This window comes from Salmo salar, chromosome 08, assembly GCF_965601325.2.
Source record: "Salmo salar chromosome 08, fSalSal1, whole genome shotgun sequence".
NCBI classification, from domain to species: Eukaryota; Metazoa; Chordata; class Actinopteri; order Salmoniformes; family Salmonidae; genus Salmo; species Salmo salar.
The window spans coordinates 16573472-16590080 of NC_138298.1; the positions used below are offsets into that span (position 1 = coordinate 16573472).

At 42.9% G+C, this 16609-nt stretch overlaps 2 protein-coding genes and 1 long non-coding RNA gene across 6 annotated transcripts in view; 1 reads left to right on the plus strand and 2 right to left on the minus strand.

Annotated features, from left to right (window-relative positions):
* LOC106610077 (uncharacterized) overlaps positions 1 to 6080 on the minus strand; it is an 88768-nt gene extending 82688 nt beyond the window's left edge. Inside the window, exons 1-3 of one of the 3 annotated variants that reach the window (XM_082978197.1) lie at positions 3347 to 6080; positions 3042 to 3163; positions 2665 to 2850 (exon numbers count right to left, since the gene is read on the minus strand). In XM_082978197.1, coding sequence (XP_082834323.1) covers positions 2665 to 2850; positions 3042 to 3163; positions 3347 to 3614 — 576 coding nt within the window. In that variant the 5' untranslated portion in view covers positions 3615 to 6080. The remainder of the gene's footprint in view (positions 1 to 2664; positions 2851 to 3041; positions 3164 to 3346) is intronic. The other 2 variants (XM_045723148.2, XM_045723147.2) reach the window with 2 other exon arrangements.
* Positions 6081 to 6878: 798 nt separating this feature from the next.
* Positions 6879 to 8345, plus strand: LOC123744282 (uncharacterized). Its single transcript, XR_006770864.2, has 3 exons — positions 6879 to 7011; positions 7644 to 7705; positions 7871 to 8345. It is a non-coding gene; the product is annotated as an uncharacterized LOC123744282 (long non-coding RNA).
* A 2669-nt stretch (positions 8346 to 11014) lies between these two features.
* On the minus strand, positions 11015 to 15800 carry LOC123739473 (uncharacterized). 2 transcript variants are annotated; one of them, XM_082978208.1, is made up of 4 exons: positions 15306 to 15793; positions 14728 to 14858; positions 14373 to 14528; positions 11015 to 11366 (listed from the first exon to the last, which is right to left on the minus strand). In XM_082978208.1, the coding sequence occupies exons 1-4, from the start codon at positions 15562 to 15564 to the stop codon at positions 11349 to 11351; spliced, it is 564 nt and encodes a 187-aa protein (XP_082834334.1). In that variant the 5' UTR covers positions 15565 to 15793; the 3' UTR covers positions 11015 to 11348. The 2 variants fall into 2 exon arrangements, with proteins under 2 accessions (XP_082834334.1, XP_045569775.2); XM_045713819.2 differs by lacking the exon at positions 11015 to 11366 and having other exon boundaries at positions 12277 to 14528; positions 15306 to 15800.
* Between the last annotated feature and the right edge of the window lie 809 nt (positions 15801 to 16609).

Below are 16609 nucleotides of genomic sequence, written 5' to 3' on the forward strand. Positions count from 1 at the left end.
TTAGTGTGTGGGTATATTTAGTAAGTGTATATTGGTTATCAAGCGTTGTCGGGTATATGTAGAATAGGGTAGGGTCAGATGTATACTAAAGAGTCTCAATGAAAGTCTTAAAATGAAAAGTATAACTGTTTATTAAACATGAACAAGTTTTAATAAACCACATGAAAACCACACATGCCCATCTCAACTAAAGACTTGCATAAACGTAATATTTTTTTCTTTCTGAATGCAGTTTAAAGTAGTTGAATGGAAGTAATGAAACAGGCACTTGTGAACATCATATAGCCTACACAGTACAAACACAATATGTAACAGACTTTAGGCTTATACACCGAGTGTACACACATTAGGAACACCTGTCCTTTCCGTGACATAGCTAGTGTTTTCATGAACTTGTCCAGTAATTTTTTTGTCGACATTTAGAACGTTAGCACAGAAAATAAATGCGACAATTGCCTGCTAGGGTGCATCTTCATTGACACAAGATAGATAAATGGAAACACCTGGACGTAATTATGTCACACCTTAAAAAATATATATTATAATTATTTTTTGAATCGCATAAACCTTTAGTGTCAAATAAAAATATAGTGGTTGAAGTGTTTCCATTACCCATTTAGGCAAATTGTGCATTCATACATTGGCGACAGCCTGTATGCCCTCCCACCTATCAGTTTCATGTCTCATGTAGTCTACGAAAGCCCCCATGGATAGAATGCAATAATTGACTCATATTTTCCATATACTAATAGCTCTCAAGTGCCAATGTATCGCCATGGTCTGTGCCATGGTGAAACGTGCACTCCTGTCGATCTGAAATAGTTGGATGGTGAAACTTGCAGCCAACCAGAAAAGCAAGTTAAAACAATTCAGGCGTTCTTGAAATTCAGGACAATCCTTGTTCTGCAAAGAAACATTTTTACAGTTGAAAAAAATTGATTTTGCAAGCAGCTGGCATTTAGAATTAAATGTGGAGTGGAGCTTTATTGTTACACGGTGACATCACGTGCCCTGCGTACCTTCAAAATGATTTTGCAATTTATTTCGAAAAACAGTATACGTCCCAATTTGTAACAAAGAAAATTAAACAGAAGAAAAATCCACCCGTCGAATGGATAAAAATGTTGTCAATCTCTAGAAAATGTCTGCTATATCTGCCGTTTTCATTATACATGACGCAATTATTTTAAATCCATTTCAAATCAGTGTAGGTGAGAAGACAGGTTAAATAAGGATTTTTAAGCCTTGAGACATAGATTGTGTGTGTGTGTCATTCAGAGGGAGACCAGGCAAGACAAAAGATTTAAGTGCCTTTGAATGGGGTATGGTAGTAGGTGCCAGGCGCATCTGTTTGAAAACCCAGCAGCATTGTCAAGAACTGCAATGCTGCTGGGTTTTTCTCACTCAACAGTTTACATGTGTATCAAGAATGTTCCACCACCCAAAAGACATCCAGCCAACCTGACAACTGTGAGAAGCACTGGAGTCAACATGGGCCAGCATCCCTGTGGATCGCTTTTGACACATTGTAGAGTCCATGCCCTGAAGAACTGGGATTGTTCTGAGGGCAAAAGGGGCCTTTATGCTGGTGTATCCTGAGGTTGCTCCTCTCTGAGAACCTCTTCCCACAGTGCGTAAAGGTGAACAGCCTCCATCCCGTGTGGACCTTCAGGTGCATCTTCAGCTGGTAGAAGAACCTCTTCTCACACTGGGGGCAGCTGTAGGGTTCTCCCCTGTGTGGACCTTCTGGTGCCTCTTCAGGTTGAACGAGTGGGAGAAACTGGCCCGGCACAGGTGGCAGCCAAACGGTTTCTCCCCTGTGTGGACCTTCTGGTGCCTCTTCAGGTCACTAGCCTGGGCAAAGCACATGTGACACTTGGTACAGCTGAAGGGTTTCACCCCTGTGTGGACCCTCTGGTGGATCTCCACCTTCTGGGGGCTGCTGAAGCCTTTGTTACAGAACATGCAGAGGAACCGTTTCACTTTACTATTGCCTGATGTGGCTCCCCCTCCCTGAGCCTGGGCTCTAGCCCTGTCGTTTGAGTTCAATACCTGATCGAAAAGGACACGGCTGTCTGAGTCGGATTGCCTCATCAACGTACACACTGGGTCGCAATCCCTGAACATGTGTAAAGGGGAGTGGGTCGCAACATTTGGATTTGTCTCTAAGCTTTCCCTGTAATCTAAGAAATCGCTGCCCTGTGAGTGTCTGTCTCCTAGGTGATTATCTGCATTCCATGTGGGAGGAACGTCACCCTCCACTTTCACAGTCACTTCATCTACGACCAGACCTTCCTCTTTCTTATCTAGGCACCCTTCAGAGTATACACTACTACTGTACCGGTTCCAGTCCCCTCTAGACAGATCAGTGTGTGTTTCTAAACCCAAGGGCATGTTGCCAGGGTCCATCTCTGTAGTGTAAGAACAAGCCGGATCATTACCAGTCTCTAACGCGTCACCTGAGTCCCGATGGGAATGAACAGTCCTCGGGCTCAGGTTACCGTAAAGTAAATACTCTGAGCCAGGAGCAGGAGGACAGCCCAGTCTCCCCAACCCCAGTCTCTCTGGGTCTGACCTGTGGTCAGGTACTGCGTGTAAAAGCCTTTGTGTTACAGTTAAACTCTCTGTCTCTGACTTGAGGATGGCGTTTGGCATTCCACTGACCTCCGTAATGCTGTGTCGGGTCCTGGGCTGAGGCGCAGCGGCGATGGATAGGTCCTCCATGGCTACAGGGGGCGCCACTCCAGACGTTACTCCAGTCTGAATGTCTCTGCCGTGTTGTGGGTCATCTGCTTCAGTCCTCTCCGGCTTGACCAGAGACGATCCTACAGGACCTGCAGCCTCTGCAGACTAACACAAGAAGAGAGGAGGTTATTACCAGTACATGAGTTTAATTGGATAACAATGTTGTAAGGAAGTCTCACAAGCTCCCCTGTGGCAGATAAATGAGGATGTTGCATGTAAGGAAGTGAATAGCTGAGGGGAGTCTTTCTGAAATAAAACTGGACGCATTTGATGTACTGTAATACTATTACACTAACCTCTATCACGATAACGTGCTGGGTTGAGGTTCCACTCCCCTCATCAACAGTGATTGGTTGGTCATCTCTCCATGTATTGTGTCCTGCTGGCTTCACAAAACTCCTGTGTCCTGTGAGATGTCCTTCACCAGAGAGTGATTGGGGAAAAAGAGATGGTTAGGTACTGTCAATGCTCAATTGTACACTATTGACACTGTCTGTTAGGTAACACTTCTCATAACTTATTGAAAGATAGCTAAGTTGTAATCAGGGGAATTACAGCATACTATCCAAACATGCGCAGAGGGGAACGGGGCAAAATGTACCTCTTGCCATTCCTCTGTATCGGTCGAGGACCTTGTCACTACTGACGAGGACGCGTTCTCTGATTGTCCTCTCTGCGCGCTCTCGTGCCACCTTCAATTCTAGTAGCTGTAGTTTCCTCCGCAATGCCCTGTTTTCATTTTGGCTTTGAGAAATTTCCAAACGAAACACTGCATAGTCGTCGTCTACGAGTTTACAGATCTCTGCCACGGCTGCATTCGCTAGCACCTCCATAATGGAGGCCATTTGAGTGTGAAAACCCATAGCCATTGTTGTTAGCTAGCTAACGTTAGAAGCTATCTAGCGTTGCCTAAATAACGTACTATCAATCAACCAAGTCCTGTGTTAATAAATGTCTAAATAACAAAAAGACAATCGTGAAAATTGTTCTTGGTCACTGTTTACTTCCCATCCACACCGACGAAAAATGATTTCATTGGCTGGCGTCTTGGGGCGTGATTAAATGAAAAAAATAGTGCGTGCTGCTCTTTGAACTACGGTAATGCTAATCACATTACAAATTAGACTAATTGCACAGCCATTGTGTCTCCACCACAGAAATACTCATAAATAGAAATCAACAACAAATCACGACCTTTTATGCGCAGTATCTTTGAATCTGAGAAGACTTGCTTAGAAAGAACAGTGTGTTAGCTAGAATATAACAATTATATAATGACTATTCCATCTAGGCTTACATCACCAGAGTAACGTAAATATTCAACTGCCTTGGTTTGCTGTCTCTCTAAAATTGGTATTTACAATCCTGTTTCAAATGACAAGTTAACAAAGGGTTAATGAGGGGTATGTGGTTAATTACCCTCATAAACATACATTAAAATGCTGTACACTCTGACACAATTTGTGGAGACCAGTCATTCTGGAATATCAAGTACAGGTGCACTTTAGTTCATGTTTAATATTTCAACCCAGTCATCACAAGACCTGAAGCCTTCAGGCCCTTTACTGTAAACAGCTTGAGGTCAAGGACTGTTTGTAAAGGTCCCATACCACAGATGATAGATAAGCGTTTGAGCAGAAACAGTTATGTCCTCCAGCGATTAAAAAAAAACGATGTTCCAAGTATAAATACAGTAAAGTACACACACACTAAAGGGTAAAACATATGTTTTGAGCAAAATACTGTTTTTCAGACAACTGCTAAATAGTTGGCCTAATGGTCAAATGTGAAGTCATTAGCCTCCCCTCTCCTTGAGGAGCAATAGAGAACAAAAGAGGCAAGGCCACTTATTGAGATGTGCCTTTTGTTAAGTAAATCGGGTGTTAAATGAGGTAAAATGGAGACTGGAGGAGGATTTTAAGAGGGACTTGATTTGAGCATGTTTTGGTCAGTTAGTGCATTGATGAACACAGTGATATGATGATGTACATCAGTATAAATACAGCCAACTTTAAGTGTTTGACTTGTGTGGCCGAGTAAGTTAATTATTGAGTGGCAAAGTTTGCTACGGCCATGTGTATGGGATTATAATGATAACAGAAGTATGTGAGTTTGCATTTTGAATTTCGTGGTTGCAAGTACGATTTGCAAATGTGTAATTTCATTTCGCAAGCATGTCTCATGTCTCAAACTTGTAACGTTTACATTTGTAAATTTGAAAACGTTCAATAAGATTTGTAAGCATTATTTATTTTCAGAATGATTACAAATCAAGATAGAACGGCCAAAGGAGGCGGTGTTGCAATCTACTGCAGAGATAGCCTGCAGAGTTGTGTCTTACTATCCAGGTCTGTACCAAAATAATTCGAGCTTCTACTTCTTTTTTTCCCCCCCTTTTTCTCCCCAATTTTTCGTGGTATCTAATTGTCAGTAGTCTGTTGCCAAACAATTTGAACTTCTACTTTTAAAAATCCACCTCTCTAAAAACAAGTCTCTCACCGTTGCCACCTGCTATAGACCACCCTCTGCCCCCAGCTGTGCTCTGGACACCATGTGTGAACTGATTGCCCCCCATCTATCTTCAGAGCTTGTGCTGCTAGGTGACCTAAACTGGGACATGCTTAACACCCCAGCCATCCTACAATCTAAGCTTGATGCCCTCAATCTCACACAAATTATCAATGAACCTACCAGGTACCACCCCAAAGCCGTAAACACGGGCACCCTCATAGATATCATCCTAACCAACTTGCCCTCTAAATATACCTCTGCTGTTTTCAACCAAGATCTCAGCGATCACTGCCTCATTGCCTGCATCCGTAATGGGTCAGCGGTCAAACGACCTCCACTCATCACTGTCAAACGCTCCCTGAAACACTTCAGCGAGCAGGCCTTTCTAATCGACCTGGCCCGGGTATCCTGGAAGGATATTGACCTCATCCCGTCAGTAGAGGATGCCTGTTTATTTAAAAAAAAAATGCCTTCCTCACCATCTTAAATAAGCATGCCCCATTCAAGTAATTTAGAACCAGGAACAGATATAGCCCTTAACTACCCTTAACCAACATAAAAACATCCTGTGGCGTTCTGCATTAGCATTAAAGAGCTTCAATACCATACAACTCTCCTTCCGTGGCCTCCAACTGATCTTAAATGCAAGTAAAACTAAATGCATGCTCTTCAACCGATCGCTGCCTGCACCTGCCCGCCCGTCCAGCATCACTACTCTGGACGGTTCTGACTTAGAATATGTGGACAACTACAAATACCTAGGTGTCTGGTTAGACTGTAAGCTCTCCTTCCAGACTCACATCAAACATCTCCATTCCAAAGTTAAATCTAGGATTGGCTTCCTGTTTTGCAACAAAGCATCCTTCATTCATGCTGCCAAACATACCCTCGTAAAACTGACCATCCTACTGATCCTCGACTTCGGCGATGTCATTTACAAAATAGCCTCCAACACCCTAATCAATAAATTGGATGCAGTCTATCACAGTGCCATCCGTTTTGTCACCAAAGCCCCATATACTACCCACCACTGCGACCTGTACGCTCTCGTTGGCTGGCTCTCGTTGGCTGGCCCTCGCTTCATACTCGTCACCAAACCCACTGGCTCCAGGTCATCTACAAGACCCTGCTAGGTAAAGTCCCCCCTTATCTCAGCTCGCTGGTCACCATAGCAGCACCCACCTGTAGCACGCGCTCCAGCAGGTATATCTCACTGGTCACCCCCAAAGCCAATTCCTCCTTCGGCCGCCTCTTCTTCCAGTTCTCTGCTGCCAATGACTGGAACGAACTACAAAAATCTCTGAAACTGGAAACACTTATCTCCCTCACTAGCTTTAAGCACCAGCTGTCAGATCAGCTCACAGATTACTGCACCTGTACATAGAACTTGTTCTCAACTAGCCTACCTGGTTAAATAAAGGTGAAATAAGTAAATAAATACATTTTAAAAAATTACGATTATGAATATTCTGCTGTGAATCAAAAATACACGTTCTGTCACTGTTGACACGTTAAAGAGATTTGTAAACTTGTAGAAAGTTCTGTAAATTTGTAGAAAGAGATTTCGCAATTAAAAATTAGATTTGTGCAGCTCTGGGGGCAGGACCTTTTACCCCTGACCATTAATTTCCCTTTGCCAAAACCACAGCCGCCTAACCATTGGCTGGATTGTTCCATCAATCAAATCTCAGGAAGTAGCTACCCACTTGAATACGAGAGGATGAAGTAAATAAAACCAAAATTATCTATTTGAAGGTAATAGTTTCTTATCTCTGTACATCGATTTTTTGTTGTTGTTGTGAAAAGGCGTGACAGTTTGTTTACCATGTGAAATAAAATGGTACATTTCAGACGAACTCCAGACGAGCCATTGCATTGACTGACAGCCTCTAGGGTTAGTTATCTGGACTCTGACATTCATCCTAGCTTTACTATGAAAAGCTTTATCAGGCAGCTTTAAATGCGAGGGCAAACCGAATATATTTGCTAGTTAACCAGCTGATTGGTAAAGTTGATATACATGCCATTACTTACTTAACTAGCAATCTAGTTAAATTGAAAGTACTGGGGGAAAGCTAACTAACGCCTACCATCATCACTGAAGTGTAGCTAATGTTAGTTAGGTTTCTAGAAAATAAAAACGATATTTGCTAGCTATATTTTAAAGACTTGTTACTTTTGAACACTTGTCAAACTACTTAATTTCACTGCCTGTTTATTGATTAATTGGTGACTGAAAAAATGCCCCACCCAATTTCACTGCAAATAGACTAGTAGGCTGTATTGGTTGGGTATTATTTGGCTGGTGTGCACATTACATGAGTGTTTAATTAGCCAACTTACTGACTAGTCTTATTGTTTTTCATGTTTTTGTTATTGCATTTCAGGTGGAGCGGGAGTAAGACCACTAGAAAGCAGCATGCTGCCAGACCACCACAGGACCCTAGAGGTATTACAGTCAATGCTTATGAACCAGATATTGTATTCGAAGTGCCCATTTATATCAATGACGCTAAACAACATGGTTGGTTTGTTCAGAAACATGTGCACTAAATGCTAATACGGCTTTGGTGATGAAAGGTACATAATGTATTTATTGTCATCTCCCTGTCAGGCCTCTCTGCATGCTGTGACAAGGGCCTGGATGGTGACATATGCTTAAAGCTGCCTGACTGAATACAGGGGCCTTCAGCGGTACCTTCCCTTTGATTACAGCAAGAGTCTCCTTATGTCTCGTAGCCATTTAACATGTACTGTATGTAACCACTCAAATTTTTACAAACTTATACGAATACAAGAACAGACTTATATTCACTTGCCGCTGGCTGCGTTTACAGGCAGCCCAATTCTGGTATTTTTTCCACTAATTGGTGTTTTGACCAATCCCAGATCTTTTCACATTGGATCTTTTTCAGCACTGATCTGATTGATCAAAAGACCAATTGGTGAAGAAGAAAAAATGTCAGACTTGGGCTGCCTGTCTAAACACAGCCTATTTGTCCTATTCTTCAGGCTTGACTGCGATATATATTTTAGTTGGCACACCTGTGTGATATCTTTTATACATGAATAATAATGTATTCACCCTGGATGAGATTTGCATTGATTTTTAGACCTCTTTGAATCAGAAGTGCCAAGTGCTATCTTGATGGAGAAAGTTAGTAAAAATTAGGAGACCAGGCTAAAACAGTTATGGTTTTGTAACCTATTAAAAAATGAACACGAGTGGTTTATACAAAACTTGATTGCATTTGGTGGTCATCCCTCCCCCAAATTTGACAATTTTAAAGCCTGATAGTTGCATCCGTCCTCAGGGAAATTTCTGCTGATACAGTGCCTTGCGAAAGTATTCGGCCCCCTTGAACTTTTCGACCTTTTGCCACATTTCAGGCTTCAAACATAAAGATATAAAACTGATTTTTTTTGTGAAGAATCAACAACAAGTGGGACACAATTATGAAGTGGAACGAAATTTATTGGATATTTCAAACTTTTTTAACAAATAAAAAACAGAAAAATTGGCCGTGCAAAATTATTCAGCCCCTTTACTTTCAGTGCAGCAAACTCTCTCCAGAAGTTCAGTGAGGATCTCTGAATGATCCAATGTTGACCTAAATGACTAATGATGATAAATAGAATCCACCTGTGTGTAATCAAGTCTCTGTATAAATGCACCTGCTCTGTGATAGTCTCAGAGGTCAGTTTAAAGCGCAGAGAGCATCATGAAGAACAAGGAACACACCAGGCAGGTCCGAGATACTGTTGTGGAGAAGTTTAAAGCCGGATTTGGATACAAAAAGATTTCCCAAGCTTTAAACATCCCAAGGAGCACTGTGCAAGCGATAATATTGAAATGGAAGGAGTATCAGACCACTGCAAATCTACGAAGACCCGGCCGTCCCTCTAAATTTTCAGCTCATACAAGGAGAAGACTGATCAGAGCTGCAGCCAAGAGGCCCATGATCACTCTGGATGAACTGCAGAGATCTACAGCTGAGGTGGGAGACTCTGTCCATAGGACAACAATCAGTCGTATACTGCACAAGTCTGGCCTTTATGGAAGAGTGGCAAGAAGAAAGCCATTTCTTAAAGATATCCATAAAAAGTGTTGTTTAAAGTTTGCCACTAGCCACCTGGGAGACACACCAAACATGTGGAAGAAGGTGCTCTCGTCAGATGAAACCAAAATCGAAATTTTGGCAACAATGCAAAACGTTATGTTTGGCGTAAAAGCAACACAGCTCATCACCCTGAACACAACATCCCCACTGTCAAACATGGTGGTGGCAGCATCATGGTTTGGGCCTGCTTTTCTTCAGCAGGGACAGGGAAGATGGTTAAAATTGATGGGAAGATGGATGGAGCCAAATACAGGACCATTCTGGAAGAAAACCATTCTGCAAAAGACCTGAGACTGGGACGGAGATTTGTCTTCCAACAAGACAATGATCCAAAACATAAAGCAAAATCTACAATGGAATGGTTCACAAATAAACATATCCAGGTGTTAGAATGGCCAAGTCAAAGTCCAGACCTGAATCCAATCGAGAATCTGTGGAAAGAACTGAAAACTGCTGTTCACAAACGCTCTCCATCCAACCTCACTGAGCTCGAGCTGCTTTGCAAGGAGGAATGGGCAAAAATTTCAGTCTCTCGATGTGCAAAACTGATAGAGACATACCCCAAGCGACTTACAGCTGTAATCGCAGCAAAAGGTGGCACTACAAAGTATTAACTTAAGGGGGCTGAATAATTTTGCACGCCCAATTTTTCAGTTTTTTAAAGTTTGAAATATCCAATACATTTCGTTCCACTTCATGATTGTGTCCCACTTGTTGTTGATTCTTCACAAAAAATTACAGTTTTATATATTTGTTTGAAGCCTGAAATGTGGCAAAAGGTCAAAGTTCAAGGGGGCCGAATACTTTCGCAAGGCACTGTAACTGACTACATGGTGGTAGGTTTTTTTGATGTGCTGCTCTAGAGTTTCATGGCCCAGCAGACTCCCCTGGGGATGGGGGATGGACATGTTAGTTTTTATAAAAGTCTGGGAGATTTTTTAGAGGGAGGTGAGTGCATGACCCCTAAGCCTTCACGCCTGACCTCCCATTGGCCCAGGGCCTCTGGCAAAACCCTCTAACCAGTCTCTCTGACAGGGAGTTACTCCAGGAGTTGACAGGTTTATGATGCATAGGGTATCTATCTCTCCGTGTGTGTGTGCGCGCATGTATAACTTACTGACATGGAGTGCTCCATGTTCCTGCTGGTAGCAGGGAAATGGCGTGCCTTGGAGTATGGTTGTAGCCATCTCCACCAGGCTCCTGGAAATCATATGACAAACCTGCATAGATTAACAAAATGGTAACTGTATTTATGCTCTAGAGTTTCATGGCCCAGCAGACTCCCCTGGGGATGGGGGATGGACATGTTAGTTTTTATAAAAGTCTGGGAGATTTTTTAGAGGGAGGTGAGTGCATGACCCCTAAGCCTTCACGCCTGACCTCCCATTGGCCCAGGGCCTCTGGCAAAACCCTCTAACCAGTCTCTCTGACAGGGAGTTACTCCAGGAGTTGACAGGTTTATGATGCATAGGGTATCTATCTCTCCGTGTGTGTGTGCGCGCATGTATAACTTACTGACATGGAGTGCTCCATGTTCCTGCTGGTAGCAGGGAAATGGCGTGCCTTGGAGTATGGTTGTAGCCATCTCCACCAGGCTCCTGGAAATCATATGACAAACCTGCATAGATTAACAAAATGGTAACTGTATTTATGCAGTTGAAGTCATGGCAGCCATAGGTTCTTTACACAGGAGTGTACAGGTTTTTGTTCCAGCACTTCACTAACACCTCATTCAACTAATTGGTCTAAATTGAACAAAATATTGTACACAGTTCAGTCACCTGGGCCAGAAATCGCCCACGTCTGTATTATTGAATGAGCTTCCCAAGTTACAAGTTTAGCTACAATTCTGCATGATAGAGAATAACATGGGTGGATCTATTTCTATCTAACCTTGTGAATAAACCCCCTAAACAAGATGATTATCCTGGTGGCTGGGAGGTTCCCAAGTTCTCGACATCTGTCTGGGTGTTAGGGATGTGCTTCAACCTGAGGAAAAGAGCAGAAAGGGGGAAGACATTAACCCCACTGCTTACATTTCAGTGCTAGTTCAAGTTGCTGAGAACCACAAGTACCTTTTATGTTTTTCAGTCACCAAATAATCAATGAACAGGCAGTGAAGTGATGTAGTTTGACAAGTGTTCAAAGTCAGTAACAAGTCTTTAAAATATAACTAGCATGTTGGCAAGTACCCGGCCAGCAATCTTCACCTGTTGACGGCAACAGCTTTCACAGGCTCATCATAATGTACAAATAACCCAATTATGAAACATATTTTATTTAAACTGACATTATTTGTTGCATATAACGTCCAGGACATAACCTAGCCTGGTGGATCCAGCCTGATCCCTTTTGTACCATTCTTTTTCACTTCACGTTTGATATCTGCAGTGAAGTAGAAAGGTGAACGAAGCAATCCGGTTGGTTCCACCAGGACCAGGCTATTTAGAACCACCATTGATAATGTAATCAGAACTCTGTGTGTGTGACCCACCAGTACCTTTGAGGGGCCAGGAGCTGCTCTATGCTGCTATGCCCATCAATGGGGCTGTAGAAAAAAACCTCACCTCCAGCCTCACCTCTTGCCTGCTCACCAATGGTTGTCAATAGGGAGAACAGAATTAGGTAGGTTTAGTCTGACTTGTTCAAATTTCAACATAGTACCCGTTTGTGTGTCAGATATTATCTATCCTTGTAACGGCCAGTGGTAATAGAACAGTGACTATGTATTAGTTCATAGAAACATGTATGGAGGCAGCACATGGAGACTTGCAAGATGATGTGATGAAGTCCAGACTGACAGACGGGCTTGATACTGATGTCTCTGAATGGAGAGAGACCTGGCACTCGGCAATAACATTTTACTAGACACAACTTTTACTTAATTTTTTTATTGAATTAAATGGTATCAGACAAGATGTGGAGGGAGAAACCCTGTGTATTCTGCACCAGGATCAGGGAACTCCTGTTGTGAATTGGACACCACACAGAAATGTATGGCCACTTGGACATGTTTGCTAAGGTATCCCCAATACCACCAGACAAAATGCAGATAGGCACAGTATTTGTATCGGCTGGGAACAACAAAAGATGAAAGGTTCAAATTGTTATATCAGCAGAACACTGCTTCAGGTATTATGTGAAGTGTTGTTTATTCTACATGGACCTGTGACTACATTTGAAAGTTATCAAAACACTTAGTTTAGAATATCTACATAGATTTAGCAATTACATTCATCTCGTATTACTCTTCAGGCTGCTGATCTATTCAAAGCCTGTAGTTATTGAGCTCAACTTGCAAGAGGTTTGTTTGGTGTGACTGAGTGGGGGGAAACAGCTGTGGGCAAGGTTCTGACAGATGAGTGTTTTGGTGGTGGCAAGGACAAACACCTGCATCAAACCACACCCCCAAGCCAACTCACGTTTGGCTTCTGTCATGGCCATCAGCATTTCTTGAGGAGCAAGCCAAAAAACAAGGCCAAAAGCATCACACAATCTCAGTGCATACAATTGATTTTATTAAAACACTATGTATGGAAAAATACACGTAAAAAATGTCTACCAATCGATTGTCGAAAGAACAGACGACTCTCGGTCGACTAACTTTTTTTTTTGTTGTTGTCGGGAACAGTCAAACTTTAAACTGCAATCATGTTCTCATTAAAATTGTCTTGGGAAAAAAATGAAGTAGTTGAATGGAAGTAATATACATCATATAGCCTACACAATATGTAACAGACTTTTTAGGCTGAAATATGCCTTATATCACACAATGTCTGGATGCAATATTCTACCCAAGAATATTCAACACTGAAATCTGACACTCTCGTCATTCCAAATGCATCTGTGGATCTTTTCTGCTGACAATACTGAAAATGTATCTTTGTCTTTAATGCAGGGTTTGATCTTAATGTCAGAAGTTATTTAGTAAATGTTTTTTCTGCTGGTGTATCCTGAGGTAGCTCCTCTCACTTCCCACATTGCGTAGAGGTGAACAGCCTTTCCCCCGTGTGGACCTGAAGGTGCATCTTCAGGTAGTTCTGATGGGAAAACCTTTTCTTACACTCGGGGCAGCTTTAATATTTCTCCCCTGTGTGGACCCTCCGGTGCCTCTTCATGCTGGACGAGTGGGAGAAGCGCATATGACACTGGGTACAGCTGAAGGGTTTCTCCCCTGTGTGGACCCTCTGGTGCCTTTTCAGATTGCCAGCCTCAGAGAAACGCATGTGACACTGGGTACAGCTGAAGGGTTTCACCCCTGTTTGGACCCTCTGGTGGATCTCCACCTTCTGGAGGCAGCTGAAGCCTTTGTTAAAGAACATGCAGAGGAACCGTTTATCTTTACTATTGCCTAATGTTGCTCCCCCTCCCCTTGGCCCTTTGGTCCTTTGAGTTCAATACCTGATCAAAAAGGACGCAGCCCTGTGAATCGGAAGGCCTCATCAACGTGGACACTGGGTCGCGATCCCTGAGTGTGTGTAAAGGAGAGTGGGTCGCGACATTTGGATTTGTCTCTAAGCTTTCCCTGTAATCTAAGAAATCTCTGCCTTGTGAGTGTCCTTCCCCTAAGTGAGTCTCGTCTGCATTCAAGGTCAGAGGAGACTCGCCCTCCACTTTCAATTCATCTATGACTATAACCTCCCCTTTCTTATCTAGGGATCCTTCAGAGTATACACTACTAGTGTAATGGTTCCAATCCCCTCTTGACAGATCAGCCTGTGTGTCTAAACCCATGGGCATGTTGTCAGGGTCCATCTCTGTAGCGTAAGAACAAGACGGAACATCAACACCAGTGTCTAATGTGTCACCGTCTCCACAGGAATGAACCATCCTCTTGCTCTGGTGAAATACAGGTAAGTACTCTGAACCGGGAGAAGGACAGCCCAATGGCTCCAGCCAAAGTCTCTCTGGGTCTGATCCTGTGTGTAAGAGCCTGTGTGTTGCAGTTAATGTGTCTGTCTCTGACTTGAGGACGGCGTTCGGCATTCCACTGACCTCCGTGATGCTGGGTCGGGTCCTGGATGGCGCTGGGGCGGAGGTGGGGTCCTCTGCGGCTACAGGGGGCGCTCCAGGCTGGATGTCTCCGCTGTGCTGTGGCTCCTCTCCTTTAGTCCTCTCCTGCTTGACCCCAGGACCTGCAGCCTCTGCAGACTGACAAGAAGAGGAGGTTATTGTCAGTACATTAGTTGAATTGGATAACAATGTCGTAAGGAAGTCTCACAAGCTCACCTATGGCAGATAAATGACAATGTAATCAAGTAATAGCTGAGGGGGAGCCTTTCTGAAATAAACCTGCCACATTTGATTTACAAAGTAATGGTAATATTTTATGCAATACTATTACACTAACCTCTATCATGATAACATGCTGGGTTGAGGTTCCATTCCCCTCATCAACAGTGATTGGTTGGTCATCACTCCATGTATTGTGTCCCACTGGCTTCACAAAGCTCCTGTGGCCTCCAGTGAGATGTCCTTCACCTGAGAAAGTGAATGGGGGGGAGAGGTGGTTAGGTTAGCTACTGGCAATGCTCAAATGGTATATTATACACCATTGACACTGTCTAGAAGGATGTAAGGTAACACTTTAAATAACTTTTTGATATTCTATTTATAGATCGATTGATATGTCCCATGCATATATAGCCTCGTTATTATGTGCTACTGTTTACTTTTTAACTGTATTGTTGGGAAAGGGCTCATAAGTAAGCAGTTCACGGTAAAGTCTACGCCTGTTGTATTCGGTGCATGTGACATGATTTGATTTGCATCATTGTTTTCAATTAGTTAATCATAGGACATGCAGTACATCAAGAATCTGGTAAGAATATGATGGCTTTGTGCAAGATAGCTAAGTAATCAGGGGAACTATTTTATACAATAAAAAAACTGACGAAGTGTTTAACCCAATGTGGTTAAAAACTGTACCTCTTGCCATTCCTCTGTATCGCTCGAGGATCTTGACACTACTGGGACGAATGGCGAGGACGCGCTCCCGTGCCAACTTTAGTTCCAGGAGCTGTAGTTTCCTGCGCAATGCCCTGTTTTCTTTTTGTCTTTGAGTTATTTCCAGACCAAACACTGCATAGTCGTCGTCTACGAGTTTACAGATCTCTGCCACGGCTGCATTCGCCAGCAGCTCCATGACGGAGGCTATTTGAGTGTGAAAAACCACACAATTGGCCATTGTTAGGTTAACGTTACCACCTAGTTAGATATCATCTATCAACCAAGCCCCGTCTCCAACGCGAATTAACGACTACCTGGGGTAAGTATGTGATGCTGTGCATTTCAATTTGTCATATGCTGAATTGCATGGTGTTAATAAATATATAAATAACAACAAAAACTCTAACGTAAAAATGTCTTGGTCAACGCTTACTTTCATTTACTACTTCTTCTATGGTATATTCACTATCACACAATTTAGTGTGCATGTCGCCACCTACTGTGCGGGATGGAAACAGGACATATTCATAAAAACACCCCCCCCCCCCCCAAAAAAAACCGACTTTTCTGTTAAAAATTAAACAGATCTGATCCCTACACAGGCTCAAGATGATCAGTAGTCCAAACTATGTTACTGCCGCAGCCACAATGTCCAGTTTCTTTGACACTTGAGCCATACAGTTTATAACTGTGGCAATGAACGCCTCAAAATCCACCTTTTTAACACAGGGTATATTTTGACTGGCTGCAATATCCATATCTTCGGCGGGCGTCACTTGTTTTCTCACCTCTTTAAGTCGCATAGGAAGTTTGATTGGCCTGTAACTTTTGACACCTCCATCTCCTTCACCCTTACAGGGCACTCCAGGAACATGATCCCCACCATTATTGCAACACTGTCGTTCTTCTAAATCAAATTTTCTGTCACATGCGCCGAAATGCTTGCTTACGAGCCCTTCCTAACAATGTAGTTATTCTTTTTTATAAAAAATAGTAACAAGAGGAATAAAATACAAGAAAGAAGCTATAACAGAGGGAACCAGATCAATGTGCAAGGATACAATGTTATTTCATTTATTTTACCTTTATTTAACTAGGCAAGTCAGTGAAGAACATATTCTTATTTACAATGACTTCCAAACCCTCCCCTAACCAGGACGAATTGTGTGCCGTCCTATGGGACTCCCGATCATGGCTGGTTGTGATACAGCCCGGGATCAAACCCGGGCCTGTTGTGACGCCTCTAGCACTGCGATGCAGTGCCTTAGACCACTGCGCCACTC

Bases quoted from the DNA above. Each gene is read 5' to 3' on its own strand.
- LOC123739473 (XM_045713819.2), bottom strand. From the start codon at position 15,564: ATGGCCAATTGTGTGGTTTTTCACACTCAAATAGCCTCCGTCATGGAG. The intron at 14,859-15,305 runs GTACAGTTTTTA...TCACTTTCTCAG, and splicing joins ATACAGAGGAATGGCAAGAG to GTGAAGGACATCTCACTGGA. The intron at 14,529-14,727 runs GTTAGTGTAATA...TCTTCTTGTCAG, and splicing joins AGCATGTTATCATGATAGAG to TCTGCAGAGGCTGCAGGTCC.